Consider the following 12,812-nt stretch of genomic DNA (forward strand, 5'->3'; position numbering starts at 1 on the left):
CACACACACACACACACACACACACACACACACACACACACACACACTTCCTGGCATGAGGAGGACTGACGTGCTGAGAAGAAAACACCTGTGCCCTTGCACATAGATCCAGACAGCCTGGTGTTTTGGAACCCAGCAGGGTCTCTCTGCTGTGACTGTTAAGGGGCTGACAAAGGGAGGGTGTGGGATAAGCCCATCAACAGACACCTGCAGGACTCACCCATGAAGTAGGTGGTCGTCTTGCACACAGCACTTCCAAAGATGAAATCCTTGAGCAGGTTGGGGATGAGGTTGAACGGCATGCAGAAGAGGCAAAGCATGAGGTCACTGACAGCCAGGGACAGCAGGAAGATGTTGGTGACAGTCCGCATCCTCTTGTTTCGAATCAGCACCGTTATAACCAGCGTGTTCCCCAGCACACTGAGAAGGAATATGAAGGAGTACAGGAGAATCTGCACTGCAGATTGCCACTCTGCAGAGTAAAGGGAAGAGTTGGAGGGAGAGGTGTTTAGAGGGGAGAGTGTTAAAATCCTTAAGCCCCCAAGGGAGTGGTTAGTTCCTGATGTTGTCTCCAGGGGTATGCATCACGGAACCTAAGTACTCCTAGACTAGCTCCATCATACAGAAACAAGCCTGAGATAGCACAGGGCAATCCAATTGCTTTTTAAAGGTTGGGATGCTAACGGATCACTCGGAAAAGCTAAGGACAATGTACTTGAATACTTCTGGCTTCCTTTCCCCGAGGCTAAACATTTATTTTGCTTTAATTACTTCTTCATGCTGGGTTTCCCCTAAGAAAAAGCAATCTCTGCCCTGTGACAGTGCTTTTTCTGTAATGCTTGTAAGTTCAGACTTCCACACTTGGCACCCCTTTCTCCCTATGTCTCTTTTTTATCATCCCCCGAATCCTGCATGAGCCCCCAACTCTCCCATACAAATATTTGACTGTAGATTTCTCTTACTCTTTTATCCAAACTTCTGAACATACAACTTCATTTAGCTTTGTCTCACAGGGACTTTTTATACACACACACACACACACCCCACATGATGTATGTATATTTCAATTAGCTTTGCTATTGCTATATCTCCCATAACTCGGTAGTTTTCTGAATTTTAACCATAGCCTCTGGCACCTACCTTTTGAAGGCTGAGGCTGATCCAGGCAGAAAAGCGTCTCATTTTCCAGCCCGAGTTCACAGGGAGGAGTGATGTTGCTCCCATTCATAAGAAGGCTGTCGACCACATCCATGCTGCTGCTTTCTCCCAAGTGCTGGCGAGCTGGTGAATGGCTCACTCCTGTCTCTCTCCTCTAATGATCATAGTCTCCCAAATGCAACCTGCCGTGGAGGAGCAGGGAGGGGAGAGTTCCAGGTGTGGGCTTTGCAGCCATTCCTAAAGGCAACTTGAGTTCACCATTCTCAGACTATCTAGGCAAGCATTTGCACTCCTGTGGGGAGAAGGCAGCCTGTGCAAGTCAAGCCAGCTCTACTCCACCTTCCAGGCCCACCCCTCCCACTCCTGGGGCAGTCTCAGGCCCTGAGCACAGGCAGCCTGGCTGCGTAGTAACCGTTCCCAGTATGGGGACATATCTACACACACACACACACACACACACACACACACACACACACACACATACACAAGTGTGGAGAGAGAGAGAGAGAGAGAGAGAGAGAGAGAGAGAGAGAGAGAGAGAGAGAACTCCAATTATTACCTTTTCTCTCTGCCTGTCATTGTCCCAGACATATTCAGAGTGAAGCCTGAACTGTGTGAGACAGCATCAATTAACATGGTAACAGATCCGATAATGCAGACCATCAGGACTAAGGGACACAGAAGGACTGCATTCCTATCTCCTTATATAAAAGCAATTAGTGCCTTTTAGCTCTGGAGCCTTGCCCAGCAATGTGTATGGAGAGAGCTGCCGGTGGTTGTTAAGGTGTTACTAAGCACAGTGCTATGGCTTGTGGTCTCTGCCCTTGTTAAGTAGAAATGGGGACTCTTTTGAATACAGATTCCTGGGTCCTTACTACTATAGAAATCAGCAATTTTTTTTATTCACTTGTTTATTTTGTTTGGTTTTGCTTTGTCCACTCAACCCAGACCTGTTCACTGAGAGTCAGCCATTTGTTGAGTACTTTTCAAGCATTCCAGGAAATAAGAAGACCACCCCAGAGGCTGTTAAGCGTGGAGAGAGGATGAGAAGGAAGGGATTTAAGTCTCCCTGGTAGGGGTCTGGGGAAATGGAGTGTAAGGCCTGAGATGTAAAGAAGAAAGTTTCCAAGCAGGAGACACAATAGCTTTTGCTGGTGCAAAGAGCCTTAGGCAGTAATGAACTTGGTCTATTTGAACAACAGAAGTAGGAATAAGTTAGGGAATGTCAGGGACCGGGGTGAGGGGTTAGTGGGAGAGACCTGTCCAGGGGCCTAGATTCTTTTTAGGAAGCTACATAATATTTAAAAGCCCCTCACTGTTCACTGTAAAACTGGTCTTTGAACATCTGAGAAGCAGATAACACATTAGGATCTGTGTTTCTGACTGGTTTGTCCAAGTGTACTATGACCTGATTTATTTGCTAGGTACCCCTGGCACCCCTTGTGTACAATGTTTCCCATTGACAGGACTGAATGCTGACTCTGCCCAGTCCATCCCTGACTCAAGAACTAACTGGTAATTTTCACACAGATGCTTAGGATAAGGGGCTGTGAAGACAGTGGTAATATGTCTTTTCCTGTTTGGGGCAAGGAGTCATAGAAACCGGATGGGAGGGGCAGAAACCAGAGGGAAGGGGGGTCGGTATTAGCAAGACAAACTTTGGCACCAAACGGATCAAGGATCAAATCCTAGCTTCACTGGGTACGAGCTGGAAAGTGCCATGCACAGCTTGTGACTTTGCCAGTGCTCTGTCTTCATCAGGTGGCGATCAAAATGGCTTCAGAGAATTTGTGGCAGAGACGAGCTGGTCCATGAAGGGTGCAGTAAAGAGCAGTGGGCAGGGTGCTAGCCTTTCACCGATGACATTACAAGGGTGTGGTGATTTGCAACATCAACTTGCCACACTTAGAATCACCTGAGTAGGGGCATCCACTGAGGAATTGAGCAGATGGTCTTACTGGATGTGGGGAGATCCATCTCCAGTGTTGGCTGCACCTTCTGGTAGCAGTCCTGATAAAGGCTCGGAGAAAGGGAGATACTAGACTTTTGCTCACTGTCTCCATCAAGAGCTAATTCATTCTGGTGTTGTTGCAGCTGTTATTCCTTCACAGATACAGAGCCAGAGTCTCCAGGCTTCCAAGGCAGACCCAGGGATGCTTCAGTCTTTATTGTCAGACTGAGAGTTCTGAGACCCTTAGCCTTCTGTGCTGAACAACGATTGTGGCCTCTGACAGCTGAGGGGCCCCAGAAATCAGAGCAACCACCAGGCTCTTAGCCTCTCTGGTGTGAGATAGCTGTTACTATTTCAGCGAAAGTTGATAGTTGATTTTAATTGTGTGTGTGGGTATGTAATCCTAATTATACACACACACACACACACACACATATTCTATCTATTATATTCATCTAGAAAACCCTGACTAATAAAATGGTTATTTTCTTTTTAGAATTATGAACACCAACCCCCAGTGGCCTCATGACTTGCTGGTGAGAACTAGTCATGACTGTCACCAGCCCTCACCCACTTCACCTCCGACCTGCCAGCTCTAACCTCAGGCCCCTTCCAGTACCTCAAGACATCTTGGGTATTCTACTTGCCTGCAGCTCATTTGGGGGTCATGGTCTTTATTTCTCCTTCTAGCCACAGGTCCCATCAGCTGCAAGCTTCTCATTGGCAGACTGACTGCCAACTCTGCTAGCTGGGGGCAACATGGGATCCGACATCACAGTGTTCCAGTTGGATGGGAAAAGCATTGCTTTAAAGCCTGGCACAACTGTCCTGTCTCCACTGGTGCTTATGGCTGACCTAGGCATGACAGGCCATGGAGGGGCCTCTTGTTGGGGTTCATGGGGCTATCAGCCCTGAGGGTCATATGCTAGAAGAGCTGAGGTCTTAGGTTGGATCTGTTCTGAGCCAAAATGGAACCCGGTTTGGCTAAGTTCTGTCCTTCCTTCTTTCCTCCTCCCCTCCTTTTCTCTCTTCTTCCCTCTTTGGAAGGAAGCAGAGAGGGAGTGTTAGAAACTCTACAGACTCACAGCAAGGTGGGTCACACAAACTTTAGTGCACCTCTCAACAACCAGGCTTAGTGGTCAAATGATGGGGTCTTACAGCCCCCCTTTCCATTCTTTAGCCCTAGCCAAGGACTCTGCATCCCCATCCTGCAGCCCCAAGTGGGTCAAAGGCCAGTTGGCTCAGGGTTGTCTGTGGGGGAATTCCCCAGAAGCCAGTGAGAGCATGAGGACCAGCTCAGACTCAAGGATGGAAGTCTGACACACTGGCAGTCCATGGAACCTGAGTTCACCCATTTGTAAACAGGATAAACGACACCACCTATGAACAGAAACACACATGGAAAAAATGTACAACAAGGCCTGGATTCTAGTTGTCATTATTAATGGATAACATTAACTCTAGGGGTGCGGTCATTATCCCCATTATTATGGCTTGATTAGGGATTTATCTGTCCAGTGTCCCCGCACAGTGTGTGGAATACAAACAGGTCAGTAAATGGAAATGCACAGACAGTGAACACTTAGGGGAGCCAGCATTTTGTTGCTTGTCAAGCCTTTCTCTAACATGGTTACATGGCTGCTCTCCTGGCCATCTCTGGTTTTTTCACTCTGAGTTTGTGGGCCAATGATATCTAACTGTTACTTAAAAGCAAAACCCACTGGGAGCGGGGAGGGAGCATGGTATCTGATGCACTCCCAGAATGCTTAGCCCTCCTTCAAGTCCACAGCAAACTTGTGGGATGTGTGCACACGCACAGTTGTGTGAGTGTGGGCCCATGTGTGCCACAGTGAGTGTTTGATTGACAGAAGACAATCTCAGGCATTGGTCCTTATCTTCTATGTTGGGGTACCTGTGGATCGATGGGTTTCTCCTATCTATGTTCGATCCCACCACAGGAGTGCTGGGATTATAGACATATGCCTCTTTCCAGCTTTACATGGGCTCTGAGCACCCAGATTCCAGTTCTTACTGTTTCAAGGCAGGTGCCTTATTCACAGAGCCCCTCTTTCTATTTCCCCAATGTAGTTTTATGAAACGCCTTCACCCCCTCACAGGCAGCTACCACGCTGGATGCTAATGTGAGCCAAATGGTTGGAATTTCTATCCTCACACAGGCTCAGTCCCCTGGAGAGATCACTGGGAAGGATGGTGGGCAGGCTAGAAATAACCATATGCTTTGATTGGTAGCAATTCCAGGTGAATTGACAAAAATTGTCCAAATTGAGTAAGAATGGTTTAAGTGTGGCAGTTAGGGCTGTGCCTGAGCACTCCCTCCATGAGAATAGCCCTTCGGATTTCAGGGTCTTTTCTGCCAAAAACTGAACTGCAAAAGAAGATGAGCAATTTCAACAGGGTCCTGGGTAATGAGATTATTAACTGCTTCTCAAACTCTGTTCCATCTTAGGAGACAATTTTTCCAAAAGCATCAACAAGATTGGTGTGTGCTACTTTCTTCATTACAACATTAAAGGTAGACATAAACATTAGTGGGGAAAAAGTATATATAAAAATAACTTAAGTTTCAGGACCCCACAGAATTGCTTTTCAATGTGAAGCCATTTGAGAGAAACAGTCTCTGACAGCCAGCTGCTGTTAATGGAGATTGCTGATTTGAAGACCCAGTTCACAGATAGGGCAGTGTGACATTTCTCAAATGCTGGGGAGAACCATCTAAATTCTTCATTGTTCAGTGTCTTTCATCTAATGGCTCAGCCTTCTGTAGGCGACAGATTGGGATTTTCCCTTCTTTCTCACTGTGTGCTGGGCAAGATGGGTACCTTCGGGGGAAGGGAGGGTGGATGTCTGATGCTTTGTGCACTCCCTCCCCAACCACCATTTTGGAGAGATCACAATGGATTCCCTATGGCAGAATAACCAACCCTCTGCCTTACTACAGGGAGAGGCAAGTCTTTTTGATGAGATTGTTGTTTAACAAGCTGGGTGGGAGGGGTAGTTCTGCCAGAAGAGTGCTTCTCAAGCAGGAGGAACAGAATTTGGATTTTCAGCACCCTAAGAAGGCTGAGTGGGTGGCGCCTCTCTGTAACTCTAGTGCAGGGGATAGAGCTAGGAGGGTCCCTGGGTTTTGCTGGTTTCTAGCCTAGCCAGATCTGTGAATTGAAGGTTCAGTGAGAGATCTTGCCTTAAAAAATAAGGTGGAAAATGATCCAGAAAGAGACCCAGTGATCTTTGACCTCCATGTGCGTGCGCCATAGCAGAGCCCCTGGGAAGTATTGTTGCCTCTATTGAGTTTCTATTACCTTACCTGTAAAATGGGTTCACATTGGTGACACTTACCTCAGAGAGCTGGCAGGATGTTCTCTATTACAGTGTGTGTGAAATACACAGCAGCATGATTGGATGTCACAAGGGCTCAGTAAATGACCATAAAAATAATGATCTATGGTTTGTGTTGAATGGGAAAGTCAAAAGCACTCCAGGGTGATGCCTCCAGATGACCTTTGTTAATGGGTAGAAGGCTCCCTTCCGGCCCTGAAGTTTCTGAGTAACACTCTGCATGTAGTATCTACCTGACATTCACTCCTCAGGCATGTGATTTTAAAGATGAGTGTGAATCTCAAAATGAGAAAAATGGCTTCTGTAGTGTTCTGGGGGGAAATATAATTATTTATTAAAAACATAGTTAAAGAAGAAAAAACATCCTCATCCCATCATCCAGAATATTTGAAATATATTTTACACATGTGATGTTTGGGGCAGTCTTTTTTTTTTCACTTAGCATAATTCTTTCAAGTTTTCTTCATCTTCGTGTGTGTGTGTGTGTGTATGTATGTGTGTAGGCGTGTGTTGTACGTGTGTATGCATACATGTTTTTGCCTGTGTCTGTGGATGTGCATCACGTATATGTACGTGTAAAGGCCTATGATTGCCATCTGGAATCACTCTCAGTTTCTCTCCCTCTTTATTCATTGAGGCAGGGTCTTGCAATCTGACCTAGAACTCATGGACATATCTAGTCCTGCTAGCCAGCTTGCTCTAGACATCTGTCTGTCTTCCAGGGCTGCAACTACAGGTGGAACCAATGCCCACCCAGCCTTGATGTGAGGTTCCAGGGATCGAGGATCTAGGTGAGGAACTCCAGATCTCATGGTCCTGGCCAAGCATTTTAATGGTTGAGCTGTCTCCCCCCGCCCTTCTTTCCCAAGTCTCAGTACTTCTTGGTAGCGTTTTAATAATGTCTGCTGTTGGATTTAGAATATGTAAGTCTGCCTTTGTGGCACAGGCTATAATCACTGGTACTTGGGAGGCTGAACTGATTACTTTCATTTATGTGAGAAGGGTTTTTTTTTTTAATTTCATAAAGCCAATATTGTTTTGACTTCTCTGCAGCTTTCGGCCTAATCCTAACCACAGTAATATGAATGAAAGTCTGTGTATTTTATTCCTCATCTTCTCCCAGATGCCTCCTCAGTGGTGCTCAGGCTATGCCCTGGTAACTGTCACATTGCCAGACTTCTCCAGCCCAACTGGCCTGTCTGGAGTGTCCTAGCTTCATTTGTCTCCATGTAATCTTCTCCCATTTATAGCATAATTACAGCTGAGCTTCTCCTCCATGATCCCAACACACAGGGACTTAATGAATTCTTCCTCCTGTCAGGCCAAAGATTACTTTTGGCCCAGTGTTCTAACTTGTATCTGTCTCCCCAGGGCAGTATATGACTGCCACTTATCACACGAGGAAGTCACAATCTGCCTTCCTTAGCCTCTCTACACCCTCCATGGACTATACTTTGTGTGTTGTTTTTAAAATACTAGTCAGGATGTTATTCCTACACACACTTTGGTTCTTCACCCTGACTCTGGGGAGTGCATGATCTGGGTCTCTTATTTGTATCCTGTCTTTCCTTTTCTTCCCCTCCTTTCCCCCTTCCCCATGTCTTCTTCTGTGCCAAACCCCTAGCCATGTCAGTGCCCCTTGCATCTTGGTAACTGTTCTCTCTACCCAGACTGTTTTACTAAGAGTCCTACCTTTGGCGATATCCAGAGCTGACACCTCCTCTGAGCCTTCTCTCTGGATCCCAGAACAGAACATATTTCTGCACTGTATATGCAACTGGCTCCCAGGGTTTATCTTGAACAGCATTGACTAGAGTTTGGAATTTCATGGTAATATGGTTCTTGGGCCATATCTGGGTTAAGTGTTATGAACACAAGAGCATCAGCTTTGGATGTCACTATAGTAACTCTTTTGTGATATTCCTCATGACCCCCTAACAGGCCCATCCAGCCCTTGACATTACAACATGACATTGTCACCTGCAAAGCTCATGCTTGATAGTGCATTGAGTCCAAAAATAATCACACAAAAAAAGTAATCACAAAAAACTTATGTTTTAAGTAAGCTTGCAATTTTGTGTTGCAGCTCATTAACTTCTGTCCTTGGCTGTGTGAAACTAGCAGGCCACAGGATAGACACACTGCAGGAAGTATATGTTACTATAATTTTTCTTGCCAGATAAGTAATGAGTCTCAAAGAGATTATAGTGTAGAATTCACATTCAGATCTCAGGTTGCTACCTAGTACCAATGGTCCCAGCATAAAAATAGCATCTTAACAATCCCCCAAGGCTGAAGGGGCAGAGGCCAGCAACTGATTCACACTCCAATATGGCCCTTGGCAATTTATGAAGGAAGTTTGTCAGTCTTTAAGGCTCAAGTACATGACTCTCTGAAAGGCATTTCATTGTGTCAGGCACAGGGAGATGCTTGGGCAACTTCCTTAACACAGGAGTCACCAGGAATCCAGAGTAAAATTAGAATAGCATTTCCCCAACTTCCCTTAGGATAAGTTCTCTGCAAGAACAACTCAGAGATGGATACCTAGAGCCTAGTGCTATCTGAAGATCACACAAGGAGCCCAGTTTGCATTCTTGTGCATCTCCAGGAGTCAGATGGGCTTCATCACTCTATACTTCCAGTCCCTTATCCACAAAGTACAGACCGAAATATAAAACCCCATTGGCACCCAGGGAACACATGGTATATATGTGTGGTGAAGGTTGTAAATAAAGAAGTGGTACAGGGTTGATACAGCACCTACACTTCTTGTGTCCAAACATCCTCTAGATGTTTACTCTGGTGTGTCATTTCCTATACAGTTCTCCAGGCCTGATGAGTGAGCATCCTCAAAGTGGCTCCCATGTGCCTTCAATTCTCTCTCATCTGCATTATCTTGTGACATGTGATACTTACCTTCCATCCAGGAACTCGATGTGGTCAATGTTACTAATGAAGTAACCGGAATTCCACCAGAAGAGCATCAAGTTCATGACCAGGATGCTTCCCCTGTGCATCCCCATGGTGTTCAGTCCTTGACCAATAGCAAAAATAGGAAGAGAGGACTCAGATTGAGCCTGACCTCAGGAAACTCCTGTGAAAGTCATCACCTCCGGCCCTAAACCCAATCTGAAAGCCCACTCAGCCTTCATCACAGCTCTCCTGCTGTGTCCCCAATCCAGAGTCTTTCCTCTGAGAAAATTAAGAGAACAAATTCCCCAGCAGAAGACTATATGTAAACAAACAGCTGTGGCTAATGGGGGGGGGTGCAGGTTGGAGGCCATTGTCCCCAACAACCTTACTGTTCTCACCATCCCTTACTTACGCCAGGATAAGGCCAGTGAACAATCCTGGGTCACTAAAACCCTGCAGTTGACGTGCCTCAGAGGTGTGGGGAGCAAACCAGCATGCTCCTTATGGGAAAGTGGTCCAACCACTTGTATCCACTTTCTATTCTGGGATTTTTAACAGCTACCGAGTCCATTAGCTGAACTAACAGTGAAAGCAATTGAAGACCCAAGTGCCTTGAAATGTTTAGAACACATAATGCTTGTCTGGCCCAATGCCTAGGAAAGTGGAGCCAGGGTGGGACTCTCGGTGCTAGGCTCCTCTATGGTTCAGTAAATTAAAGGAGAATGTCAGATTTGAGAATTAAAAAATATAATTTATGCATACATTAGTAAAAAGTGTTGAGATTTGGAATTTAGTTATGTTAGAAAACTGGTGACAGAGTAATTTCATCTCCCAAGGGCACAGCCTTGCAGTTTACTGTTCGGTGCTATGTGTTATTGAAACCTCAGTCTCTCTCCATAGTGAGCCCAGAGCAGCTGGTGGCCTATGCCCTGCTGACCACTTTCAATGGTGTATCATACCCCATCCATTTCTCTAGTCTCTAGTGTACTGTTCACATTCACTAAGTGTTGGGAGAACTGAGGTCATTCATCATTTTATCATCCCTACAGGTAGAGAAAATTTGAGTCTGAAACAGGATTCTTGGACCAGGTAAAATGATCTGCCTTGCATGTGATGCAAGCCACTTTGAGAATTCAAGGCTCTTAAATGATGTACTTTCCAGGTAGGCATCTCTATGACCCCTGTCTGATGGAGAGGCTGGGTCACTTCCTCCAGGCCACAACGAAGCACAATGTTTCCCTCTAAAATTTTTCTTGACATTTTTGGGAGTCTTTAATGTTGGTAGGACCCAAATGTCAGTGTCCTCTACCTCTGTATCAAGTCCTGTCCCTGCCCCTGAAGGTATGTGGAGATGACTAAACTACAAGAGGAGTGCTTGCACCCATCTTCCCCCTTTGACAGAAGAGAACACAGAAAAGTGTCTGTCCATGAGTCAGAAAGCAGCCCTCCCCAAACCTGGCTCTGCCTTGATCTTGGTGATCCCAGATTCAGGAACTGAGGAATAAATGCCTCTCTTCATTTACAAGGCAACCTACTTTGTACCATTCTAACAGCGGTCAGAGTAGACACACACAGATCCTCTTTGGAAACCCAGTATTACAAACAGTTAAGAAGAATAGAGTTTTCAGTATTCAGCCAGAGAGCTTGTTAAAAACCCAACTATACACCCAAGTAAATGAATAACATGACAGTATCTCCAGGCTCTGAGTCAGACACAGCTAGTTGCTTCCTATTGTTTTATAATTATTTTTTAAAGTGTTGTTGTGGTTTAATACAGGGTTGTAAAAATTCACCATTATAGATGCTGTCCAAAGTCCTTTTCTCCAGTTGATCCATTCCTTGAAACAACCATGGTGATCAACTCATTTTTATCATTTTGAGAATATACTGAGTATCTACATGTCTGAAAATTTCATGGCACGGTAAGTGTTATTTGCAAGTTTATACAAAGGACACATCATGCTCCTCCCCTTTTTGTACTTGTAATTTTTCCCACTTAAGATTGTGTGTACTATTCCACAGTTTCCTATCACAAATCTCTCTCTACATAACTGGCTGGATCTTAGACTTTTTATTTTCTAAACAAAACCTTAGTAAATACTTCTGTGCATTATCTCAAACACAGAGGCAGAGATTTGTCTATAAAAAACATCAAATCAAAAATATATGAATTGGGGACTAGGGGAACGGCTCAGTGGTTTAAAAGTGCTGGCTGCTCTTCCAGAGGACCCAGGTTCAATTCTCAGCACCCACATAGTAGCTTACCATGATCTGTAACTCCAGCTCTGGAGATCTGATACCCTTCTCTGGTCTCTGAGAGTCCCAGGTACACAAACATACATGTAGAGAACACATATGGATCATGGTTAGGAGACTGCTCAGTGATTAAGAACATATATCGCTCTTGCAGAGGACCAGAATTTTGTTCCCAGCATCCACACTGGGAGGCTCACATCTGCCTGGTAGTCTAGCTCCAGGGGGAATCCCATACCTCTGTGGGTACCTGTACTTACGTGCACATACCCTACCCCATAAACACATAATTACAAAAGGTGAATATGCCAAATTTTCCTAAAAAGCTGTTTCTATTCCCTCTAACACTATATAAAATCTATGATATACCCATGTTGGAGCATTACTTTAATTATTAATGTTTCAAATTTTCTCCATGCTTATGGGTAAGAATGATTTCTTCTTATTGTTTCAGTTTTCATTTTGAAGTGATGGCCAATGTATTTATGCATTTTGTGTGTGTGTGAATTGTCTTTCCTTTGTTTTTGTATCATCCACTTTTGTCATTAATTAACAGGCTTGCTTTTGTACTCTGATTTAAACTGCTACATAGCCTTGTCCAACATATCTTCTTTTAGTGTATAATAAATGCTCACAGATAATTATTGACTATTATCCATTGCTAATCTTAAAAAAGATGCTTCGAACAGCGATCAAATCACGCCTACCTCCAGCTTCACCCTATTGGCTAGAGATTTATTTTCTACAGAAGAATAAACGTGAACATCATAAGCATCTTTTAGGCTGAACAGTAGAAAAAATAATGTCTGATTTTAGTTCATAACTTCCATGACGGGTCTGTTTTATTTTCATTTCTGGCCAATGTTGAAGAAATCAAACGGTTATCACAGCAGGGGAAAGCCTGCATAGAAGTGAAATTCTTTTCATTCAAAAACTTCTAAACAAAATTTACAAAAGCATTTGTCATAATAACCTCAGCTTGCAGGGATGCAGAGACATCCTGTCCACTTCTCCCCTTTGTGAGATTATGTACAACATCATTGTTCTTAAAATCAGCCACTGGTCCTGAAGCTGAGGCTTGTTGACTACTGAGCATCGAGAAGGACTCCCGAACAGAATGAGTGTGTTTCTGGGGATGGTGAGTCTGATGGAGCTATGGTGCATAAATCCTATGGTGAGA

At 44.7% G+C, this 12,812-nt stretch overlaps 1 protein-coding gene across 1 annotated transcript in view; it reads right to left on the bottom strand.

Annotated features, from left to right (window-relative positions):
* The window catches only part of Cckar (cholecystokinin A receptor), a 7,931-nt gene extending 6,488 nt beyond the window's left edge, over nucleotides 1–1,443 (bottom strand). The window contains exons 1-2 of the mRNA XM_028765337.1: nucleotides 1,141–1,443; nucleotides 221–472 (exon numbers count right to left, since the gene is read on the bottom strand). Coding sequence (XP_028621170.1) covers nucleotides 221–472; nucleotides 1,141–1,252 — 364 coding nt within the window. The 5' untranslated portion in view covers nucleotides 1,253–1,443. The remainder of the gene's footprint in view (nucleotides 1–220; nucleotides 473–1,140) is intronic.
* Nucleotides 1,444–12,812: the final 11,369 nt, after the last annotated feature.

The sequence above is a fragment of the Grammomys surdaster genome, unplaced genomic scaffold (genome assembly GCF_004785775.1).
Source record: "Grammomys surdaster isolate TR1022 unplaced genomic scaffold, NIH_TR_1.0 150, whole genome shotgun sequence".
Lineage (NCBI taxonomy): Eukaryota > Metazoa > Chordata > Mammalia > Rodentia > Muridae > Grammomys > Grammomys surdaster.